Below are 26,253 nucleotides of genomic sequence, written 5' to 3'. Positions count from 1 at the left end.
TTACCTGATCCAATAACATGAACCAAAAACTACATATCCCTTCAATTCTCTGCACGACTCTTGACTCGTCACCTTTACGACCGTTGGATTAAACAGGCAAATGTACACTTTGGACTCAAACTCCCTTTACCTTATTACAGTAAACATATATATGCACACACGTACATTACCTTTAGCAATTATCTACATAGTCAGACAATTGCAGTTATCATTCTTTAATAGAACTCCAGCAAATGGCAAGTGTGTGCTTAAGCTGGAAAAAAAAGTCTTTCAACCATATGTATAGTCCGTGTTATCATTTTTGCTCTACTGGTCATCACGGGCTGTAGTCCATTATACTATAATAGTGTGACTCTATGTTAAGATGGGTGTGTGTGTGGCAAACACAGAGGGTGCTCAATCAACAAGTGCAATTGATTTCATGGCAGAAAATGAGCAGACACATACATGCTGGTCCATGTCAGCTGGTACTAGTTAAAAATGAGACCATGTGGTTATAGATTATGGCAGCATTCTGGCTTCCAGACACAAACAAACCACAAACCCAGAGTATGACTATTTGCAGTTTAGACTTTACTGGAGGGCAGCCAGAAGAATGTTGCGTCTCAAAGCAACAATCCTCACATCTTATAACAATCATAAGTACCATGGATATTTACATTGACAGCAATATAGCATAGCTGACACTTTTATCCAAAGCAACTTATTGTGACTGAGAACAACTTGAGCAATTCAGAGTTAAGGGCCTTGCTCATTGGGCCAACAGTGGCAACTTGGCACTGATGGGGCTTGAACCAGCAACCTTTCAATTACAAGTACCTTAACCACTGAGCTACCACTGCCCTGGAAATAGATAAGGTATACTTGCATATACAGATTACATGCACATAATGTATATTGGATACAATTATATTTACATAATGCATACTGCACACAATAACATGCTGTTTATAGCTCAAGAACTCTACCTATGTGTACTGTGCACTGTTGTATGTATATACTGCATGTATATTCTATTATTTAATAGAATATAATTTCTGCTATTGTATGCATGGTATATTGCATGTATTTTGTATGTACCATGCACACTTTGTACTTTACTCTTTACAACTATATTTAGTTCTAATTTCAGTGAAGATTTGTACAAGAAATTGTTGTATTATACAACGATATTAAATGATCTAATAGTGTGTCGTTCCTAAATTCCTAGTTGGCTGGCTTTAAAGTTATAAATCCAAATACCCAATAAATATGCAGACTCAAGCATTAGTTAGCCAGTCCCATTCTTTATTGCAAGTTAAATGTTAACACTTCAGGCCTCCAGAGAATATCTGAGGGCATATGCAGGAATTTAATTTTATACATGTTTACAAGGGTGATTATATAATTGCACTGCCTTTCCACCATTATATCCATATCATGCATTATTTACCATTATACAAATGAATATTCAATACTTCTACGAGTTAGAGTTTGGTACCATTATATTCAAACAAGTCCCTTGAGAGATGTCCAGATAGAGTGAAAATAAATAGTTGTGTTTTGGATGGATACAGCTTTTCCTTTGATATGTAGTGCACTTGTAAGTTGTTCCAGTGAGAAGTGGTAATGATATTTTTTATTTCCAGTTCAGGCTAGTTCTCTTGCTGGTGGCTAATGCTGTATACAGTACCATAAACAATCACCACATCCTAATACCACAGCTGAAATGGCAAACCTCAACTTCCTCTTTACTAGTTCTCAGGGTCCAAAAGAGACATCAGTAAGCTTCCATTATGCAGTCCTACTGGCTCCACTGTTGTCATGTATAACCATGCAATGTGCTCTGTGCTCTTCAAAGACAAGGACAGGACATTCCAAAGACCTTCACAGACAGACCAGGCAGTGTGGACTGTTGGCACTGCATCACTACTGCTGGAAAGACATCAACCACCTGGCTGTCAGAGAAGCCACTGCAGAACAGGAAGTGGAACCACCCTCAAAGATTTGCACCCATGATACAGAGAGCTGGCTTGAACTGTGAAAGTGAAATATGCCCACATTAATCATTGCCCTTTAGAAGTATAATCACCAAAACTACAAACCACAAAACTCAAAATTAATGTAAGTCATAAAACTACTATAACTAATGTATAACAAATAAAATAGTGTTTCTAGTCTATTTATATACCTGAGGTGAACAAAATGGGCATGCCCCCAAAATAGGATTTTAACTTTGATTTACCATATTTGCAGTAGTAAATTTGCTTTGCTACATTTTTCCAAAGCAATATGTGGTAAGTTTCACAGTTTCAAAGAACTAAATAATTGGTGCATAAATTGCATGTGCATTGGACACAAATTGCAAAATAGCTTAATAGTATAAATCACAGACCAGTTGGATCAGCAAACTACAATTTGTAGTGAACAGACTCTGGAAGACACCTAAAAGGCTGTTTAACACCACAAACCCTCAGAAATGACCACAGTGCTAAATCACCTCTGAGGCCAATCTTGCCAAAAACCAGTCCAGTGTAAGTCCATTTATGTCAAGGCTGCTCATTGGTATATCTTCATGCACAGAAGAAAGATGCTAACCTTGTGTAAAAAGGTCTAAATAGAAATGCGATAGAAGAAAGTAAGTGTCAAGTTCTGAGCATGAACAGAGATGGAGTCAAACGCAATATAGGGAATGCAGTTTAATAGAGAACAGAGGTAGTTCATAAACATTGCCCAATATACATGCAAAGATAGTAATCTTCAGAGCAGTCCAGAATGCAAACAAATCAGACAAGAAACAGGCAAAGAGGGTGATCCAAAGTCAGACAGTTCTGATAAACCAGGAGAAACATACCCATAACCAACAGCTCAACACAATTCAAGTTGACAAGACTTCACAAAGGCAGACAACAAACAGGTCTTATATACATAGACTAATGACCATCACAGATGATTGCAATAACAGGTGGAGATACTAAGGTGGATGAACAAAATAAAGCCAAAACAAGGAAGTATGAGGAAACAAAGCCAGAAAGTAAACAAAATAGTTAGAGTTGCCATAGGAACCATGATGCCAATGAGCAAGACTGTCTAATAAGTCAATTTTCCATCCTTCTTCTATACCCAGATGTGCGCTCATATTAAAGAATGGACCAGTATCCCACTACAAACACTGAGTTTCCATTGTGTTGTAACTCAAACATACCGAATGTTAATGGGACTAGCCTACCACAACATTTGATGCCATGAAGGGTCATGACAGCGTATACCACAGGTATTCTTGCAATTCTTCATAAATAAGAATAACACTGTACCTGGTTACTGATTGACATTCGATGAGATCTATGAGGTGTTTGAGATTTTATGAGTTTCCTTTTCCTGATGTATAATGGTACCATGTCAAATTGTTAATCACAAAAACAAACAAAAACTCCTAATCTTGAATTTTTGCTGGGCGTTTCCTTCAGTAAACACTAAATACAGTTTAATCCCATTTAAGATATCAGTCTGTATCTCAAAGAATTACCTTTATGTACTAGGAATTTCTCATGGTGTCCTAGGTGAAGATTGCAGTGTGTCCAGAGCATGGAGGCCAGCTTCACTTTAGATGCACAGAAGAGTACACAGTACAAGTACTCAAAGATAAAACATTAATACAAAACACTGATAATACATAAAAACTAACAAAACTGATGTCAACAGGGATGAAGTGAGATGCATGTGTCAATAAGGAGTTTCTTTATTCTCCATAATGAATGGAGAGAAACTGAGCACAACAATGAGCTAAAAGCACAGAAAGAAAAGCAAACATGTTGTCAGCAATGAAACATGCTGGCAGTAAAGAGCAAAGAGCAGGCCATGACTCAGAGCATTGTCTTGGGTGCTATATGGATGAGAAATGTGTAGCACTGGAGGAAAGCACCTGGGGCTTTACAAAAGGAAGAAACAATAGAGGCAAACAAGACACATGTGCCGCAAATCAATAACCAGGTGATTGCGAGTGGTTCAGGGTTGCTGTGTTTGTGTGTTGCAGTGGGCGTATCCCTTAGGAGGGTGCCTGGTGCACCATTACAAAGATGCTGAGAATACATAAAACACTGATAACTAGTGGCCTACTAGTGGTATGAAAAGCGTGGATGTGTGTGTCACAGTAGGCTTACATCTACCAAACACCACTTTACTGAATGACACATCAGCCATGGAATGGCAGGAGGCAGAGATAGTGATATAGAAAGAAACTTAAGTGCTCTGGAATATAAAGTGAGCAAGAAACCATAAAATGGATTCATAGATCATCTATCAAACATCCAGCATGATATCCATCTCCTTCCTGACTGACTCTCAGAGCAAATGCCACTAGGCTAAGTGTGTACAGTGGCTGATCTGAGGTGCTTGTCAGTATGTTTGTATGTTGTATTTCTGAGGACTCCTATACAAGCTTAATCTGAATAGTGGCTCGCAACCATTTGGACACTGCTGTGTTTTAAATATTGTCAGGATTTAAACATTTACTGTGAAGAGCTTGCAAAGTTGTTCATTTTATGAAGTGAGAGGGGTGGGCCCTATGAGTCTCTAATGGTTTCACACAGGATATTTGACATCTTCTCTTCTGTATAACTGTCATTATTTAATTTATTTTGCTCTTTATCTAGCAGTACTCACGCAGTTGCAGAAATAGAAAGATCACAGCTGGGTCCAAGTGGGCTGGCTAGGGATGTTGTCACGGCACGGCCCCTCCCCCCTCAAGTCTGTGTGTTCGTATTGCCACGCCCTCTTGTGTCGTTCACCTGATCCCTGTTGTGTGTAATTGTCATGCGTGTATATAAGTCTCGTTTCGTATCGTCAAAGTTGTCGGTGTTTGATCTAAGTAGTCTGTTTTAAGACGTGTATGTTTATGTTCAACGTGTCTCGTCCCCGCATCCTACTTAACCCTCGTCTTTCACAGAAACACCGACCTACCAAGGATGCCTGGAAAGGCAAAAAGAAGAAGGGAAAGAACGCGCAGCATGTGCAGGGAGGTCACCCTCCTGACTCCAGGTGCGGAAGCAGGGGAGGCGTACGGAACCCCGGCGGGCGACCTGGACTGGTACAATGACTTCCAGTACTCGGAGTCGGAATTGTGCATGATCACTGAAAATACGGTTAATTGAAAATCAGGTTTAATTTTTGTCTCGAAAAGCCGCCCTAAAACTAATTGTAATAAACTGAGACAGTGCAGAATTTCACATTTCACAATTGTGCATGGCATACTGTTAATTACTATGCACCTTTGAAATGCACCCATAAGATAAATGTATCTAACAATGAGACCAGTGTATAGGGCTTTATACTCATTTAGTCATCCAGGAATTGGCATGACATGCATGCTCAATATACACCTGTAGAGGCTTGAATACACAGCACTGGAGATGCGAACCTGTGTTACTTAAATAGGGAATTAAAAGAGAGACAGGTGCAGACTGGTGATTTTGCATGAATAAGTGGTTGTGAATTGCGATTGGTGGATCGTTGGCTGATTGACAAGTGGGTTACCCACCTAATTCCAGTTATAAAAAATAATTCCATATTTAAAGCAAACGTACCAGCTGTATGGCATAAGTTTTACAGGGTTGAATGTCACTGTTGTATATCACAGATGACATTATCACAGGGATGAGACGAGACAATAAATATTGCCAAGAAAATATATAAATTTGTTGAACCTGTCCAAGATGGATATGCCATACTTAAATCTTAGAAACAAACAAACAAAAAAAACCCAAAACTGTCTCCTTTTAAAAGTACCCACGTACTGGGTTCTAACTGCTAAAGTTCTGCCTGCTTTGAATATGTGTGACACTGTCCCGGAATTTATCCGCTGAGAATGTATCTTTTGTAACTGGTGGCTTACAATGCCAGCTTTCTGGCACTAGAGGGAGGCTTTGCGCTGGGAATGAATCAATGCTCATTAACCTGATCTGCCACAGGTGGCCTCACCTCTGTATAACTGCTTCACAAGGGTCACTCTTTCTGAAGCATTGGAAGGGTCTTCGGGCTTGTCTGGCCTTTAATGTCTGTTGTTTCTTCTCGAGAGGGTCCCCTCACCATTGGTTGTTTGTAGGAGTATCTTCTGGTTGTAGGGAGGGATACTGCATGTTTGCTGTCTGTTGTGGTCAAGGCCACATAATAGTGAATACCCTGGTATGATCCCCACACTGAGCTGGTCTAGTGGTGTTTTTCTCACCTGTAATTCCATCCCATTTGGCTGGACAAGGCCCCAACTTCCTTATATCCTCACCAAGCACTTCCTTCTTCAGAGGTTATCTATATTTCTCTCTGTGCTTTTAGTTCAAACCCTGCCTCAGTTGTACGGTTACCTTTTCAGTTATCTTTTTTTGCCTCCTTTTGTCTGCTCCCTTTCCCTGCTCCACCTCACCTGCATTTGGGTCCATCTAGGAGGTCCTACACTCCAGGATGCTTTACCCAATTATTCCAACAGCCTGCTGCCCCGTGCATTTTTGGTGTGATCCATGAACATAAAGTTCTTCATGTAATACACTGAAATGAATGCTTTTTCTCCCCTTTGTTGGGTCTACAGTTACCATGATTCATCAGTCACACCCTGTTCTTTCTCCTGCGTGATGCCACATGACAGAACTGACATTAATAGTTATATTTCAGGTGTGTGTGTGTGTGTGTGTGTGTGTGTGTGAGACTGCAGTGTTTAGTTTTTGTAATTTTACAAATGGAGTAGAGAGGACTCTGCTTTATTGAATTACCGCACAGGTTAAGATGTCTAACTTAGACCAATCTGACACTGAAGAAAAACGTTTTGTGGACATGAATGAATGACTCTTTTCTGCACTGTGGAATTGGTCTCAAGAACTGATAGTCGGTCAGAGAGACTGCAGTTTCACAACTAGTTTGGTTTGAAGATGGTACGTTTATATGAATGAGATTGGAGCTGGACTGGAGTGCCTCTATGGTTTGAAACGGTTCTGAAGTGAAACTGAACTCAGTTTGTGTCCTCTTATAGCTCATCCTTCATATGAATTATTAAATTAGCAGTCATAGAAATCTGAGATTAAATCATATCACCACACAAACACTGTTGAATGAAATAATAAAATCACCAGTGTCACTAATCAAACTGTTATCTGATCAACCCATCTTTTTTTGACAATTAGTGCTAATATTACATCAATTACTAAAGAACCAACATGTTGCATTTGTTTTGAAATATCAGACTGTTACCTACTCCATACTGAACTGTCCTTCATACAAAACTGTCCTACTGAACTGTTACATTGCTCTAAGACTAAGATTCAATTTGTCATTGCACAGCACAAGGCAATGAAATGCAGTCTTCACATATCCATCCCATCTTCTTTTAGAGGTTCAGCCATTACACAAAACCCCAGGAGCTGAGAGGTTTAAGGGCTTTGCTCAAGAGCCCAACAGTGGCTGCATGGCAGAGCCAGGATTCAAATGCACAACCTTCTGACTGACACCCTCAAACCCTATACAGTAGGCTACCACTGTCCTATTCTATACTGAACTATTGCATACCAAACTTTACTACTCTATACTGAACTGTCCTACTCCATATGGAACTGGTCTACTCTATTTTTAAGTGTTCTGTTGAAGTATGTTACTCCATATTGAACTGTCCTACTCCATACTGTCCAGTGGCAGCTGGTGAAAAATGTAACCTCTAGGCTGTAGGCAACATAGATTCACCAACCCTGCCAATACAACTTAACAAAACTAGCAGGGCTCTGCGAAATGGCCAGTAATGATTGAATTATTGAAAATCAACAGAATAATAAATTACTATCATTAGTTTCATTTAATGTACTCAGGAGCAGTATGCGCCATTATAAAAAGTTGAATATTTTGTTAACTGAAATAGAAGGTTTGCATTTTAAAAGTTAATGCAGCTATATCTAGCTATATATTAGGTATCAAAAGGAAATTACACATTACAACTTGTTTATACTTCGCAGTGGTAACGCGAGCTCATCTTAACTCAGCTCGCTAGATCCACCAATAAAATACATACACTGCGTCCCAATTGTGTACTAAACACTAATACTATAATGTATATAGATTATCTACTTAGCTAACATTCGCAAGCTACTAGCTAAACAAGTTAACCTAGTTAGGTTAAAAGTTAGCGAACGCTTGCTAGCTCAATTCGATAGGACCACTAAATTAACTACACAAGCTGTTCGCGGTTACCAAACACCGACGCAAACGAAGGTTTCAGTAGTTCTCTGGTACTATTAATGAAAAACTAACAACAAATGCACAACTTGACTAGGGTCTACAACAAATGCGTTCCGTTCAAACTTCCAGCCATCTTAGTAAGCTACTCAGTAACGTGTAGTTTTTCAACTTCCACCAAAGCTGCCTTAAGAGCATTTTAGAGATCTTATAGAATTTGGAGGCGCCTGAAATTCCGTGTCTTGATTAACTGCGTATATCATCGTTAACAACACGAGCTGTCTCTACTCCACCACTGACTGGACTGCATGCGGCGATAAATGAAGCGTCCTTCAGCCACCAGTTTCGAGGACGCTGATTGGTTAAATTTATGTTGCTATGTGCGTATTTTGTGTCAACAACGGACAGCAATTGGCTGCACCGCTACTAGGACTGGACTATATTACCAGCGCCCCAGAAGAGATGACTAATGTACCACGAAGCTAATTTCCCCCAGTATATTTTATATATTGTACATTATTGTGCATTTCTAGTAAACGCATGCTTAAAATAATTAGCTATTGATTTTTATTTAAAAAATTAGAATAACTAACAATTTCCACCTCTCTTAGTCAGCCACCACTGGAACTGTCCTATCCCATACTCAAGTATTGCAGAAAATTGGGATAAAGCCTTACTTTAAGCGTTTTCCCTTTCCATTACACTAGGTCTTTACTGTCGATAGATTTCTATGATGTCTCTTTCGCTCAAGTTTTTGTACCTAGAAAATCTTTACACATTATTATTTTCCTTTACATTTTATTATTGCATGTCGAGCTACAGTTCAGACCATTCAAAACAATAGGCTGCATTTCCAAACAGCACCCAGGATCGGATTACAACCATAAAGCTCCTTTTGAACTTTTTTGCTTCCTACAGCAAACTAAAACATGTGGAGCTTTATTTTGTTTTATGCTGAATTCAAATCTGTTTTTAGAATTTTTCTATCATGTATGTGATTTACCTGGGTAAATTTACATTAGGTACGTTTTAAATATTCATAAATATGGCTCATATTACACTTAGAATATGTAAAGCATACTTATAAAATGTGCAATGTATGTTTTTTGTCTATATTTTGCCTCAGGAACACCCCTCTTCAGTGTCCAGCAGTATTCTGCCAATATAGACAGGATCCACTTACCTTGGTACCCCTACTATACATAATGACATGCCATTATATGGGAAAAAACGATGGGTGATAACAGAAATTCAGGAAAATATATTTAGATTCAGCATGCAAAAATACATCATAAACCTTTTTTCTCAGAAAGCAAAATCACTTGATGAGTGTAATTACTGCCACTGAACACTGCTAAAACCTTTTTTCCCCCAATAGCATTTAGTAATTTTTTTCTTCTTTGCTGTTGTTTTCTTTAAAACAAAAAACAAAAAAAAAAACCTCACAATTTTTACAATTGTTTTATTTTTGTTACATTTTATTATCTATGCACACGTTAGGCAGGAACATGCCGGCCGTTCTTTGCACTTCCTTATTCTAAGTCAGTGGATTTTTTACTCTTTAAAGCTTTTGTCTTCAAGCATGTAGTCATAGTCTTGTGTCCTGTGAGATAGATTAAACAGGGCAGTTAAATAATGTATTAATTTTAGAGACAGTAAAGGAACCTCATCTCTAAAATGTAATAAAGTTTCAGTACAGTACTGATCATGCAATTGACAACTGAACATTTAAAGAATGTGCACGGAAAGTGTCCTAGGAGCTGTAAATCATTATTACCTAATATACTGACTTTATCTGATATATTTAATGTAGCTTAGCCTATGATACAGAACTGTCAAATGTCTTTGACATTACAGGCAGGTGAAATTGACTTTTATTTCAATTTCAACAGTATATGGAATACAATTAAGTTTTCTTATTAGATTAAAAGCACTTTTCACATAACTGGCAATTGACGAATCATACTGGGGTTCTTAACAGCTGCCACATCATCTGATGTCGAAAGTATTACCTCGGAAACGACGATTCGAGGGTCCGGGTGAGTACAGCCAAAGCATGGATAGGATCCACAAAAAATGCGGTCCGTCCAAATCTTTGCGGCAGCGTCGCCGATGGTGGAACTTGGGCTCGCCTGCACTCAGTACACACCTGCCTGACAGTGGAGCCACCGGACCGGCCGAACCTCTGCGGGAGGTTAATGGAGGATTTAGGTGTTCGTTCGATGTATGTGTCGCGGCCGAAGCGAAGTGGAAGGTTGGCATGCAGATGGGATGGTTTCGCTGATATCGGCTGAAGTCGGAGAATGGTCGGCGAGTTCACTCTGCTGGTAGTTGGGACCACGTTGAAAGTAAAGTCATCCATTTCTAGACTTCGTGGAATATCTTGATTGCTCTGTGAGAGGTGTGGACATAGTAAAACGAACTATTAAGAGTAACAGTTGACATTTATGTTTTATCAAAGCATCAAAATATATTTCATGTCTAACAATCTTTTGAACAACAGGTAAAGCAAGTTTATTTATTTATTTATACAGCACATTTCATCATACACAGAAATTAAAGGTACTTTACAAATAAACGAAAAGGAGGATTTGTTGTAGGCTACACACTCAATTTGTACAGGGTTGATTCTTGTACCTGTTCTCGTTATATTCTCCTTAGAGAGAGAGAGAGAGTGACAGAGAGATATATATATATATATATATATATATATATATATATATATATATATATATATATATGTTCTCTCTCTCTCTCTCTCTCTCTCTCTCTCTCTCTCTCTCTCTCTCTCATTTGCTCTCATTTCTCTTTGACCAGTGGTCCAGTGGATAATTGTCATGAATTAATGTCTTACTTCCCCTAATGAACATTAGGAAAGTAAGTAAAGATGTTTTCCACACTTTCTGCTTCACTCACTTATTCATTGTGTGTGTGTGTGTGTGTGTGTGTGTGTGTGTGTGTGTGTGTGTGTGTGTGTGTGTGTATAAAATGTACCTTTACTTGAAACCCTGAAGAGAATTTTTTTTAATTAGGATAATTTTAGGAATAGGTTTAACATAACAGTATAAAACATCTTGAGATTTTACATTGTAAACTGTTTGTAAGTGTAATACAAGTGTATATGATAAGTAATAAAATGTATATATGTAATAAGTTTCACTTACCTCTGAAAATATTCTGCTTGTGATTGTGTTGGGGTCATTGTTGCCAGCCAGTGGAAGCGTGACAGCACTAACATCCCGGAACATTAGGCCACCCAGAATCCCTAGGGTTAAAGTGAACGCAGGGAAAGGCATCTTCCAGTCTTCCTCACAGGTCAAGACATATTACTGTGTATTTATACATTAGCACCCGTACTCCGCACACACACACACACACACACACACACACACACACACACACACACACACACACACACACATTCCGCATGGAACAGTCACTAAATTGAATGCTTATTACAGGGACCCTGCATGAGACCATTTTGTGCATTCACTAATTACATTCTTTGTCAAGTCTTAGCAACAGCGGACGGGGGGCAGGACAACTGAAGAGGAGATGGAAGTATTTGTCTATGATGCTTTGCGTGGGATCCATATTTAAGCAGAGGGTGTATAGAGCACTGTTAACATTTAAACCCAAGAAGCAATGGAAAAAAAAAGACTTGTACATTTTGTGCCTACTGTCAGTCTTGCCACATTGTCTTGTATTGAATTGAAATACGATTATCACATATTCAGGCCTCAGACTCAACATTTAGGTAGTGTTTTTGCTACCTATTACCTATTCAGTTAACACTGGAAATCTTTGCCCTGCTAGGTTTTGAGTTATTGTTCACAGAAATGCATAGTGCCAGATGTGACGTTTGTACCTTAAAGGAGAGACCTTAAAGCCCAGGAAGGCTGATTCCTAGAATGCCGCATACAAAAGAGGCATGTTGGGCTATTTAGGAAGAGCCATGTGTCGCACACACACTCTCCCAACCACTCAACCCACATGTACAGGAAACCATCAGCTCGTAATTAGGGCCCATGACCTTTGATCAGTGGTTGAAAGCCCTCGAAACAAAGAAGCTCAAGCACCACTACAGCATTCAGTCCAGAACATTCTGCCGTTTTGTCCGGTAATGAGGTGCATGTCTGGGGTAGCTCAGGCCTCCCAGTCAAGCTGGGCTGGGCAGGCTGACATTTTCACTAATTGCGAACTATTTTTTAATTACATTTTGCATCATGTTGACCCTCAGATTCTGCAGAGAGCTTTTCAGCCAATGCACAGCTCTGCTTGCTCAGAGCTCATTGCTTTTTATTTATCAACCCCATATACCAGAGTTATAAGAGAGACATTTAAAAGCCCATTGAAAATAATCTTTAGCTGCAATTTTAGGAATGTCATCTTAAAGAACTAGCATACCTGAAATACCTTATTATGGGTGCCAGATCACATTAAATTAATTATAATGAGCTAATGTACTATGTATGTCTTCAAAACCAAAGCAGTAACTAAAGGCACTTGTTGTCTGTTTAATGTTTGCATAGGAAAATCAATAGAGAAACTTTTAAAATTCAAACTTTAGACATCATAGATCTACTGTTTATATTTAATAAGATATTTTAATCTCACCTTATATTTAAAACAGTAGGATAAAACTTTGAAAAGAGTAAGATGTCAGTGCTGTTGAAGTTATTGTAGAAACAAGAAGCAGTCAGCACTCCTCAACACTCGCTGCTGTGGAAGCCTGATCTACACATTCGATTTTCTGACATTCGAATCACATCAATATAGATGTACTGCACAGAACTCAACACATTAAGTGTTAAAAATACCCAAAGGAAATGTGAACTGATGTAAGAGGTGGCAGGATGCAGAGGTGCTTACTTGTCTTTTTTGCTGGACCATCTATCACACCAGTCTCACATACTTCAGTTTAATTTCTATATACTGTCTTAGTAGTTGGCGTAGTAGTTGCATAATTCCAGGCTGCTCCTTATTGGTTGCATTTAGATGTGTGTCATAGCTGCAGTCACACTCCCTTATTTTGGAGCAAAATGTCTGACACTGCCAGAACATAAACAGAACAGAATCACAGAACAGAATCATACACTGTCTTTGGTCGCAGAGACACTAAATTGGTCACAGTAGACCATGATACATTACACATTTAAACACAGCAGATATGAACTCACAGTCAAATAATTATTTCACGATTTGTGATTGGCACCTTTGCCTGCCCTGATAATCACACAAAACTTTAAGTTAAAGAATAACGATGGCACACAGATGCCTTTGTAGCTGCATACTGACCATATTTATCTCGATCATTATCCTATTTACTTGGCTAAGATTGGTGTATATGAGTAAGAGATCTTCAATTACCTGATCTTGTATAGATATTAGAATAGATATCTATTTGGTATTGACCAAATAGAACCATTTCTTTTACTAAAACCCTTGAGGAACCATCATATTTAAGAGTGTACGAGTTTAAAACGTTAGTAAAATAGGCCAAAACCTATCTATCTATATATATATATATATATATATATATATATATATATATATATATATATATATATATATATATATATATATATATATATCATCAAGCTTACAAACTACAAACATCCATGTCACAACCTCAGTATTCTCTTTATGTCACATAGACCTCATGAACGTACACTATACACTCCACTTCGTACAAAACTACAGCCCCACTTCCACCTGAAAGCAGTGTTGTTACATATAATATATACTTTGTTACTTAAAAAAACAAATAAAAAACAAATATGTTACATGTTAAAATTCTATCCTAAGGGCAGGAAAGTGTGACAGTAATTCTGAAATGTACCACTAGAGGCGTATTATATGGAATTAATTGTACAGTTCTGAAAGTGAGGGTTTAAAATTCCGGTACTGCCAGTCTGCAGCTGGATACTACTGGAATGACTTCATCCTCGTGGCAGAAATTCACATAAACCAGAGATCCAAGGGACTTCATGTTTAACATTTCTTGTTAACTGTGGCTATAACTAACAATGACCAAGTACAAAAAGGACTTGGTCATTGTTTTCACAATGTTTTCACGTAGAAGACCAGTCCAGACCAGTTTCAGACATAATGCTGAAAGATGCATAAAAGATGCTGCGCAATAAATGGCAGTCCAGTAAAACAATCTTGTTTTATTGTAACATGTAATGTAAGATTATTGTATACATTTGGATCATTGTATAAAATATATCAAGAACATATACAAAAGGAATAATAATGAATAACTAAAAACTAATTAAAATGTGCTTGAACTTTAAAAATTGATCTCAGAAGATGATATGGCAGAATCTTATGTTTTTGAACATCAATATTTAAGCATGTAATGGACACAGGCTATTGTTTTCTGCCTAATGTTAATTAAATTGGTAACAGTTCTTGTAAAAGAAGGTTGGTAAACCACAGATAAAACAACTGGGCAGCAAGTCATAAATAAATGGTGTCATTTTTAAAGCAATGCTTCAGTTAGCAAAGCTCACTGGGCAAATAAGCTAGGATTCCTGTCTTTGTATTTCATCCTCTTGCTTAGAGAGAGAAGCTAATCAGAAGAACCCCAAAAACAAGTGAAGAGAGGAGGAGTCATGGTACAGAGGAGGAGTCAGTGGAAAGGAAGATATTACTTCAAAACAGAGCTCCAGAAGTGTACAAATGTCAGCAAACCCCAGAGATGTGGATCAGGGATGTGGATCAGAGATGTGGATGATAGCTGTGGACCAGGGCTATGGATCAGGGTTATGGATCATGGCTGTGGATCAGGGATCTGTCTGTATCCTGTAATAAGTGCAGGGCATTGCCAGAAAGTGAAAGGGCCACCAAGCCTGAGGGTGGGGATAGTTTCTGGGCCACCAGATAGAACTGCCTACATAGATCTCTGCAGGAAGACTCCCTCCAGGACACTAGAAGGCACTCTGCAGCACAGTTTGAGTAATAATACTGACGATCTGTGCTGGTCATTAGAATATCCACCAGGTGGCAGCAGAACATTAATTTCTAAACCATTGTTTTTTTTCTTGCCTACAGAACAGGTCTTTGTAAAGTTCAGTTTTATTCTGTACAAAAACAAAGACTGAAGACATGAACAAGATATACTTTACATAGAATATTTTCCAAGTCACCTAAACCCCCATCTTAAATCCACTGTAATCATAATAACCCTCAATGTTTAAACACCTTCAATAATCACAAAGTTGTTATTCAAATAAATCACAGAATAAGTATTCAAATAAATCAGAGTGGGTGTTCAGATTTTAGGTATTAAGATGTAGGTATTCCAAATACTCAGTCCATTGCACATACTTAAGTTAGCATTTACTTAGTATTTCATCTACACAAATTTTAAATATACTCTTTCTCTTCATCTGATCTTGAATCTGAGCTCATTACATCCCAAAACTGTAAGTACTGTCTTAGAAGCTTTAGCATCAGCACCATCTGCTTAGGAGCAGGGTGTTTTCTACATGTACTCAGAGCTGCTTAAAGGAGATGCAAAATGTACTTTTAGTGATACTTTGGAAAAGAAATACTGTCAAATGATTATTTAGGCAAAACCTTTTCTTCCACCAAAAAACCTTTTTGATGAAAACTAACATGATAGATGTAAAATATACCCAAAGAATTCATAAAAAGCTGTTTTACAATAACCAAACCTCTGTAACTTTTTTGCTTGTGAAAATCAAACATTTATTGAAAATGTTTAATTAAACTTGAGAGGTCTCAATCAATGAATCTTTCCTTTATGTCAATTGTCCTCAGTTAATAGTTAAGAGTTTTTTATGCTTCACTATTCAGAAGACTTATATTTTTTAAATGGCCATGTTTTTTTTTTGTGTGTGTCTGCCTTTCATGAAAGCTATATCTTAGTGGTTTATAAAGTGTCTAAGATGAGTTTAGATTTATGACTCTAAGAGCAGTCTGATTGTAATGTATGTTAAGATGTATTATTTATGGATAACCCCAATTTTCCCTACAACACTCCACAAACCCACTTCCATTTTGACAACCATTTTTCACTCTGTTTTCTCCAGCAAATACCCAAGTAAACAGGCCAAGCCCTCTTAGAGGGTGGGGCCTGTTGTCTAGAGACCCAGTGGCCAACCAATGACTTGACCTCTGAGTGCAGTTTTTTCTGCCAATCAGGAGAAAACATGAAAGTCCTGATGAAGGAGCAGGAAGCCAAGAAAATTGGCCCTTAATAACAGGAAAGGGGTGTGTCCATATATGTGTGTGTTTTTATATCTATCTTGTTACTGCTGGTGTGCTAATCTTATCTGCTTATTTGTGTATTTTATCTGTGTATGTTTTAATCTCTGCCTTTGAACTGTGGAGTTTAATCTGCCCTAGAAAAAAGGCAGCATGAACCAAGTTTGAAGAATGGAGAATCGAGATATCTCAAAGGGGTGTAGCTCCTCCCACCACTTGATTCTGAGCTATAACCTTTAAGATCTTCATCCCCTTATTTTTCTGTGGCTGTGGCTATCAATGGCAGCCGCTGTGGGGGTCAATGTTGATTCCATGGGTCATTCTGAGATGGGTGAGGGCAAGTGTGGGAGGATTGAGGGACTTTTGCCCTCTCTCAGGAGATGAACTATCACCTCTTCACTCAGCCTGGAGGAGAACTGTTGGAACAACCCCCACTAATTAAATGAGACACAGGAACCTATCGCTCTCTCTTTCTCTCTCTCATTCTCTCTTATTCTCTCTCACTTATTCTCTTTTTCATTCTGTCTACCCCACAACTCTCATTCTCACTCCCCCCACAACTTTTGCTTCATATAATTTGATCTCTTGATAGCATCATAGAGTTGCCCTGCCCTCAGCCATCTCAATCTCTCCTTGGTTCCCTGGTTGTCTTTTGGCTTCTATGTGTGTGTGTGTGTTTGTGAGTGCGTTTGTGTGCTCACACTAATCTCGGCTATAATTACCTTAATGCTTTCTCCTCCACAAAGAGGACACATGCACTTATACACACACACCAGTGCAAGTACACACACACTCACAGATAGTTTGATCAGTGTGGATAGGTCCCAACAGCTGAAGAGCTCTGTGTGCATGACATCATTCTTGTTAGGCTGCTGCTGTGTGATTCCACACCATTATCAGTAACATTATGTTCTGGGAACCCAGACTTACCCGGATTGTGGTCACAGGATGTACGCTTTCTCTCTCTCTCTCTCTCTCTCTCTCTCTCTCTCTCTCTCTCTCTCTCTCTCTCTCTCTCTCTCTCTCTCTCTCTCTCTCTCTCTCTCTCTCACACACACACACACACACACACACACACACATATGCACGCACAAATACGATGTATCTCACTCCTATGCATGCATTTTTATATGTGTACAAATTTACCACAACTTGATCACATATTTGATTTTCAACAGCAGCTCTGCTCAGGAAGGCTCTAAGAGAATGACTGAATGGCTCTGTTACAGACAAAAATGTCAAAGCACTTTCTTTTGAATGCGTGACTTTCAGAAATTAAAACACCTTCACACTACCGTGGCTTTAATGCCAGCAAAAACTACTTGAGTGTGCGTGTGTGTGTGTGTGTGTGTGTGTGTGTGTGTGTGTGTGTGTGTGTGCTTGGCTGTTTATGTGTATGTGCTTGTTTGTGTTTCTGTGTGTGTACCAGTGGTTAAGCACACTCTTATTGATTGAGATCCAAACTAACCATATAACTAAGGTATACAGTAACTGTAAAAAATGTGTGGGTTTGGGTGTTCATGCATGTTCAGGTGTGTTTGTGTATGTGTGTGTGTGTGTGTGTGTGTGTGTGTGTGTGTGTGTGTGTGTGTGTGTGTGTGTGTGTGTGTGTGTGTGTGTGTGTTAGTGGTTGACAGAGTGTAACATACAGATAAGCAGACTTAGCAGATTTGAGATGCAAACTAGCCACATACCTGAAGTATACATAACGCTATAACAGAAAGGGTGAGAGTTAACTCTAACACTTTAACAGAAAGGGTGAGAGTTAACTCTAACGCTATAACAGAAAGGGTGAGAGTTAACTCTAATGCTATAACAGAAAGGGTGAGAGTTAACTCTAACGCTATAACAGAAAGGGTGAGAGTTAACTCTAACGCTTTAACAGAAAGGGTGAGAGTTAACTCTAACACTTTAACAGAAAGGGTGAGAGTTAACTCTAACGCTTTAACAGAAAAGGTGAGAGTTAACTCTAACACTTTAACAGAAAGGGTGAGAGTTAACTCTAACGCTACAACAGAAAGGGTGAGAGTTAATTCTAACGCTACAACAGAAAGGGTGAGAGTTAACTCTAACGCTACAACCTACGTAACAAACATTCTCTATTTCACTAGTCTTTTAACTCCAGGGTGCTAAATCCATCATGGGCAGAATTTTTTAAAGGAGTGAAATGTTCTGCACTCACACCCCCTAAAGCAAATACTGAGGCTTTCTGAGAGAGTTTGTGTGTTTTTTATGTTTGGGTTAGACATTCCCCCAAAGTTCTGCTATGGCATTTTCCACACCTTTCATTGTATGTGTGTATGTTAGTGTGAGTGTGTGTATGTGTAGGGGTATGCCTTTGCATGAGTGGGTGTGTGTGGGAGAGAGAATACAGGAATAACGTAGACTGCATTGTGTACTTGAAGTGCTGAAAAGCCAAGACACAGCTCCTGTCACCTGTCAACTATTCCCATGTGAGCTGCTCTGCCCCGGAATGTCTAGGGTGATGTCTGTTGGGAAAACCCCAGCGCTGACTGACATATGGACGTCACTTCAAATGGGTAATATTGGGTAATATTAAAAGAAAATAAAATTGAACTTGTAATCAAGATGTACTTCATATTATTGTGGTAAGAACATCCTCTGCAATGTTATAGAAGTGATTAAACAACCAAAATGACTTTACACCAAAAATGACTTTGACTTTGCAGGTGGTGTTAATCTTAAACAAGTACTTTATGTGCCAGACATGGATTCGGATTAGTTTTAAACTACAGAGCCAATGGTGAAACACCATTTAAATTCACAATTAGGTTTAGGCTTAATTTAGGTCTCGAAAACTTGTCTTATACAGAAAGAAACTTTTAATAAACTGAATAGAAATCCCAAACCAATACATGGATTTATAGATTTACTGGAGAGGACTGGATTTCGAAAAAGGCATTGATGGGCATATTGTGAAACCATGCTTTATGTGATGAAAGTTTGTAAGTCTTTGAACTGAAGCCTAAAACTCTCTAGAAAGAAAGAAAAGTACACACTACCTGTCATCACCATGACAACCTGAAAACCTTTTCAGACCATCACCATGACTTGGCTGCCCCTCGTAAAGCATGTTTCATGAACATTTCACTAAGAGCTTTGAAGAGATATGCTTAAAAAAAACTGAGCAAGGAGAGAGTGCTAAATGAAATGAACTGATGACAGAGAGGTAAAAGGATGCTATTCCTCAACCATTCCTCATGCAGTAATGAATGAATGAATGACTGCTAGCACAGCTCGGACCGACTGTGTAGTCAGCACAGTGTCCAGGTAATGGGAGCTGAGGAGTGGATGCGCTCGGCTAGAGGGTGACTGACATTAATGCCTAAAGATGCCAAACATGCTTAGAGTGAGAAGGGGAAGTAACACAGAGGGTAGGCTTCAAAATAAATTGAACAAACACTTATATATGTTTACTGAGATTTTACAAATCACATACAAAGAGACTTTTCAACAGCCGATGCCATTTTGGCTCAACTTCCTACTGTGCTGGACTAAGCTTCATTCAGCTTTGCACTCATGCCTTCAACAGTCTTAATTCTGTTCAGTGGAAAATCCAGAAACCTCTGTTTATTAAAGCTCTGAGTAAACCAAAACTCTATAAAGGACTGTTCAGCTGCAGTAAACCCAGAGAATTACATTAACTTGGGTTAAGACCATGAGACTCAAGCTCTTAGTTCCATGTGGAAGTTATACATTACCTGCCTACCTGACTTGTTGTAGTGATTTCCATCTAATTCTCATTTTTTACCTGCCCATAAAAAGCAAGGAATTAGGGAATTAAAATAATCAAGAATAATCAAGAATAAGAGATATATGGAGCATGAAAAACAAAAGAAAAAGATAATTTGGGATAATACATTTATCGTTACATTGGATATTCAAGAGATCGCATGTTTTTTCACTTGTATGTGGATTTGGCAGTTTGCTGATATGGGGTCTCTATCAGGTGTTTGCTGTTTTTCCATTACTTTCTTAAGCCTAATACATATTACTGGTAACTATTAACAACAAAACTCAGACTTCTATGGTTTATGTGAAATAGGTTTTCAAGTAATTGAAAGTATATTAAAATAGGTGAAATACAAAGATGAGTTTTTCTAATGGTATATTCTAATATACAGTTTATTGTATTTAACAGATTAAAAACTGTCCATATGTCATGGGGCTAAGAAACTAGATTCAGCCAATTGTGTGTGTGTGTGTGTGTGGGTGGGTGTGTGTGTGTGTTTGTTGAATGTTTGTATGTTGCGTGTGTGTGTGTGTGTGTGTGTGTGTGTGTGTGTGTGTGTGTGTTTGTGTGTGTGTGTCTGTGTGTCTGTGTGTGAGAGAGAGAGTAGTTGACAGCTATGATTGATGATGTATTGTGTCTGCAGATGCTATCAGAAAAGGCTAACATTTGATCATCTGTCTCTCTCATCTCTCTCTCTCCCTCTCTTGCTCTCTTTCTCCCTCTCTCTCTCATCTCTTTCTCATGCACATACACACATTCTGTCTGGTAGCTTTCAGATCTCAATAATGAAAATTCTGTCTTGCTTGTAGTGTATTTGTGAATAAGATTAAGATACATTAATCGTTAGAGCAAAAGCCTACTAGTATCCTACTGGCCTAGTAGCTTGTGTGCTGTTTAAGAGACAACCAGCTTTTAATGATGAAGGTAAATGGAGTCATGGAGTTATGTGGAATTATGTGCAGTTATGTGGAGTTATGTGCATGATTTGGTGCTAAAATTAACTATGGTCTTTATTGAATTTATATTAATGAATATTATGGAACAAATGAGACACTTTTTCATTGCCATTACTGAACAAACACTTTAAACAGTAGGGATCTTTCATTATAGAACAAACACTTTGAACAGTAGGTGACCTTTCATTGGAGAAGTATGTGAACCCTTTTGGATCATGACCTCTTTAAAAAAGTGGTTACATGTACTTAGGTGTTCTACAAAATTCAGATATATGGCTTGACCAGCCACTCCTAAAAAAATTAAATTAAAAAAATTAAACAGTATAAATTTGGTTATCTGCCCTTCACAATAGGATTCTGTTCATATACAATGTGACATGACTAAATAAGGAACATCAAACTCTCAAACTGGAAAGTATGCAAAAGATCAAGGGCCATAATCCAAATGGTACAGTACTTTAAACATGGAGAAAATTCAACACCTCACTGATCTCTGGCTACTGACTGTAGTAGTGGATGTCCTGTAAGTATTAATGCATGAGTAGACTATAGAATTCTGAAACAAGTAACCATGAACCCTGGGCTGAGACATCTGTAGGCACATTCTACATTTGTTGTTCATGGGAGGTTACAGTGGAGGAAATCTCTGCTCTCAACAGTGACAAAAGCAACAGCAACAACAACAAAACAATGTGAGATGTTGTTCAGTAGACAGATAAGACAAAAGTGGAACTATATCGTGAATATTGTGAAACAAAACACCAAACCTCCAACAAGAGAACAGTGAAGAATAATGGTGTATAAGATCTATAAACTCTAGGTCAATATATTCTGGATCAGAAGATTATACAGCAGAATGTGAAGGCATCAAAATGTGATCTAAAGTCCCCAAAATGATGCACCAATCAGCATGACAGCAAACCAAAAGGTGTGTAAATAAACTGCTTGGTCCACACAGAATGAACCCTGACAACACAGACTGAACCCTGACCTCACAGGCTGAACCTTGACCACACGCACTGAACCCTGACCTCACAGACTGAACCCTGACCACACAGACTGAACCATGACCAGACAGACTGAACACTGTCTTCACAGACTGAACCGTGACCACACAGACTGACCACACTGAACACTGTCCTCAAAGCAACAAAAGTGCTAAGAAGAGATCTAAAGAAAGTTTATAATGGGTCGAAACCCCCATAAGCCCCTACAGCTCTGCAACACAGAACAGAAAACATTTTGCAGGAATTAGTGCCATTTCTTCCAGAATATAAGGGCCCACATGCTTTTTCCATCATTTCATTGATTCTTTAGTACATTTGCACCAGATGTTGTATTATAAAATGTACTGTTTGTTTTATTTACTTCTACTATTATAGTAGTAGTAAATAATGATACATTAAGCACCATTCCTGCAGAAATCACGATCATCTCAAAGGCTTCTCATAAAACTAAAATTCCTGATGATTCATTAAGACATAATAGGCAACGACTGTTCCAATATCAGCATTTTCAGGCTGTAATATAATATTAGCTACACAGTAACAGTTAAAGAGTTTGACACTGTACAGAAAGTTTCTCATAATTTCATAATCATATAAGGCCCTGCACTTCTATTCTTAAGACAAACAAAAATGGCATAAGTCAAGTCAAGTTTATTTGAATAGCACTTTTCATACATAGTATCAAAGTGCTTAACTAAGATATAGAAGGATAATAAAGCTTATTATATCTTGAGATCTATCCCCTCTGGAAGGTTTTTTTTCCAAAAATAAAAAGAAAACTCTTATTTATTAATTAAAATAACATTAAATATAGTTTAAATAGAAAATTAACTAAAGTTCATTTAAATAAATAAAATGAAAGATTAAAGAGATAATGTAGATAGTTCCTATGTATGTATTTATTTGCAAAACAACTTTTAAATAAAAAAAAAATAAAAAATTTAGCTGCAACAAGCAGCTTTCATTTCATTTCATTTAACTTTGTTAAATAATGTTGTTATGTTAAATGAAATCTGTGTCTCTTTGCCTTATCAGCCTCTCTCTCCTGTTTATTTGACAGGGCACTCAGATCACAGGAAGCTTGTAAGCCTTCTCCAAGTCTCTCATTCTTTCACTCTTGTAAAGTATGTCATCCGGTCCCAGCTACCTGTGAGATGAATCTGGGTTTGAGGATAGTGGGAGTGAGGGACATCCACTGGTACTGGGCAGCGGTAGCTCAGTGGTTAAGGTGCTTAATCTGCCACCACTGGGCCCCTGAGCAAGGCCCTTAACCCTCAATTGCTCAAGTTGTACTCAGTCATAATTGTAAGTCACTTTGGATAAAAGTGTCTGCAAAATGTACTGGGTTGAGGGACATACAGTGGTAAACTATGTAATCATAGACACACACTCAGCCAAATACAGACCAATGCTGTGCACACAGAGAACCATGTACACATGTTTCTTTCACTCACTGTGTGTGGTTCTGCTCATTGGTGCTCTGTGAGTGGCCACACAAGTCTTTGCCTGGTCCACTTGCTTTCTGTTACACACACCCTCATGCTCTCTCTTTCTTCACAGGGCAACCACTTACAGAAGGGGAGAATTCTGGGGAAAAAACAGCCAGCAATCAATATGAGTCACTATCAGGGGGACTGTGTGTGTGCGCGCACACTTGTGTGTCTGGAAGCCCGAATACTGCCAAAATCTATAGCCCAACGTCTGTGAGTACATGCATGTGTGATTGTGTGTGTATGTGTATGCGTGTGAGTTTGTCTGGAAGCCAGAATGCTGCCATAATCTATAGGCACATGGTCTAATTTTCAGATAGTACCAGCTGACATGAACCAGCTTGTATGTGTCTGCTGATTTTCTGCCCAATTTATGTATGTGTGTGCGAGGGTGTGTGTGTGCTTGTGTGTGTGTGCATGTAAAAGAGGTAGCATCAGGAGAAAAGAGGGAGGAAAGTGAAATCAATCGCACTTGTTGCTGATTGAGTACCCACTGTGCCTCATACACATTTGTGCGCGCACATGCGTGCACACACGCACACACACACACACACACACATACAAGCCTACACACATACACACACACACACTTGCCTCTTGAAACACAAAGCAGTCTTCAGCTGGAAACCATCAAAATAAACTGAGAGACTCACTATGTAATAGCTTCCAGACCACGTGTGAGTGTGAAATGTAATTGAAGGGGACATGATAGCTTTTATTCTGTCAGGCATTTTGCTGGCTGCCCCTCTGAAAGATCCCAGTTGCTATTCAGCCCTCCATGCCAATAAAAATGGAATCTGAGAACAAATCCCTCCATTTCTATGGTGCATGCAGAGTGAGAGAAGGAGGGTCTGTAGGTCTGTGTGTGTGTGTGTGATGTGTATCTAAGTCTGTGTTTTGTGTTTTGTCTGTGCCTGTGTGTTTTGTGTTTGTGTGGTGTGTGTTTGTGTCTATGCATGCTTACCTCCGAGAAAGGCAGAGAAAAAGACCACATGAATGAAAGAGTTTCCTGTTACTGCCACCTCCATTCCATCTTTTACTGCTGCAGCCTGGACATGGCAGGGAGCCTCTGGTGTGTCTAGTATACGTGTGTGTGATTGGGGGGGGGTTGTCATAGGCAGACACCAGAGTAAGGATAGGGGGCATTTTTGATATTTCAATCATTCTAGTGCTCTGAAATAACATATTCATAAAAACAAATAGGGGGATGAGGCAGGTGAGGGATGAAGAGAAAAATTAAAGACTAATTCTGGGCAGACAGAATAGGAAAGTAAGAGTTTTCCCATAATTTTGTATAATTTTACATTATTTTCCAAACTGAGGGCAATTTAAATTAATGATTAATCCAAATGAACTATGCCTCTCTGTATTTGGGATTAGGACAGTGAAATTCACATGAGCAAAAAAAAAAAAGAATAACAGCAGTCAGCAGAACTGAAGTGTGTGTGTGTGTGTGTGTGTGTGTGTGTGTGTGTGTGTGTGTGTATGTTTGTGTGTGTGTGTGTGTGTGTGTGTGTGTGTGTGTGTGTGTGTGTGTGTGTGAGTTGTGGGGTGGGGGGTCTGATGCAGTCTGGTGCTGGTGCTGGCCTTTCCCATGAGGTTCAAGAAGCCAGCCATACCCAGCCAATATAAATGTGTGTCTGGATATATATGCATGTGCATGTCTGTGCGATTTTGTGTGTGTGCATCTGTGTGTGTGTATGTATGTGTGAGTCCTTGGCACCATGTAGTGCTTGAGCTCACAGTGAACATGGCCTTTCACTGCTGCCAGGGCGACATGATTGGTTCTGCCAGATGGTTGATGGTAATCCATCATGAGGTCTGAGTGGAGGGAAGGCATGGGGGAAATTTAAGAATCAAAGGTTTGGGGGTTTGTATCTTTAGGTGTGTGTGTGTTTGTGTATGTGTGTGTGTGTGTGTGTGTGTGTGTGTGTGTGTGTGTGTGTGTGTGTGTGTGTGTGTGTGTGTGTGTGTGTGTGTCTGTGTGTGTGAGAGACTGTGTGGGTGATTTCTTGATGTTGTGCAGAATGTGTTCCCTCCATTGAATGTTTTTGATAGTTAAATATAACTGCAATGCGTTGGGTTTCATGGTTTTTGTAATCAGTACATCTTGTGTCCACTTCATCCTAGTCTTTTGTGTGTGTGCATCCTTGTGTGTGTATTTCTGTCTCTGATTGCTGTTTGTTTATATTGGTCTCAGTTCTTTAATCATACACAAGATCCCTGTAGTGGCGGAAGGAAAACCCTTCTCTCAGACTCAGATCGGGTTTCCCAAAAAATAACAAGTTGTCTGCAGCATCTGTGTTTGTGTGTATGTGTGTGTGTGTGTGTGTGTGTGTGTGTGTGTGTGTGTGTGTGTGTGTGTGTGTGTGTGCATGTGTGTGTGTAAGCAAGAGATATTCTGAAACACAAAGGATTTTCATAAAGGAAACTTTACTGATGACTCATACTTGCTCAATACTGTCCAGAGAGCAGAGACCTGAGGTGAGATGTGTCAGACAGGACAGGGATGTGCTTATGCTACAGTGTTTGAGAACCTGATCTAAGTTTGGCAGCAGTTTAGTGCAGTTTGGTGCATAAGATATTTGGTAATGTTGAGTCATATTAGTTATCTTAGCTAATGT

At 38.8% G+C, this 26,253-nt stretch overlaps 1 protein-coding gene across 2 annotated transcripts; it reads right to left on the bottom strand.

The window, feature by feature from the left end:
• Positions 1-9,630: 9,630 nt before the first annotated feature.
• npvf (neuropeptide VF precursor) lies at positions 9,631-24,689 on the bottom strand. 2 transcript variants are annotated; one of them, XM_081725013.1, is made up of 5 exons: positions 24,594-24,689; positions 23,594-23,726; positions 11,349-11,449; positions 10,197-10,576; positions 9,631-9,787 (listed from the first exon to the last, which is right to left on the bottom strand). In XM_081725013.1, exons 2-5 carry the CDS (start codon positions 23,610-23,612, stop codon positions 9,739-9,741), a joined length of 549 nt encoding a protein of 182 aa, XP_081581139.1. In that variant the 5' UTR covers positions 23,613-23,726; positions 24,594-24,689; the 3' UTR covers positions 9,631-9,738. The 2 variants fall into 2 exon arrangements, with proteins under 2 accessions (XP_081581139.1, XP_026870770.2); XM_027014969.3 differs by lacking the exons at positions 23,594-23,726; positions 24,594-24,689 and having other exon boundaries at positions 11,349-11,487.
• Positions 24,690-26,253: the final 1,564 nt, after the last annotated feature.

This window comes from Electrophorus electricus, chromosome 2 (assembly GCF_041902795.1).
Source record: "Electrophorus electricus isolate QZ-2024a chromosome 2, ASM4190279v1, whole genome shotgun sequence".
NCBI lineage: Eukaryota > Metazoa > Chordata > Actinopteri > Gymnotiformes > Gymnotidae > Electrophorus > Electrophorus electricus.
This window is presented reverse-complemented; position numbering and strand designations above follow the sequence as displayed.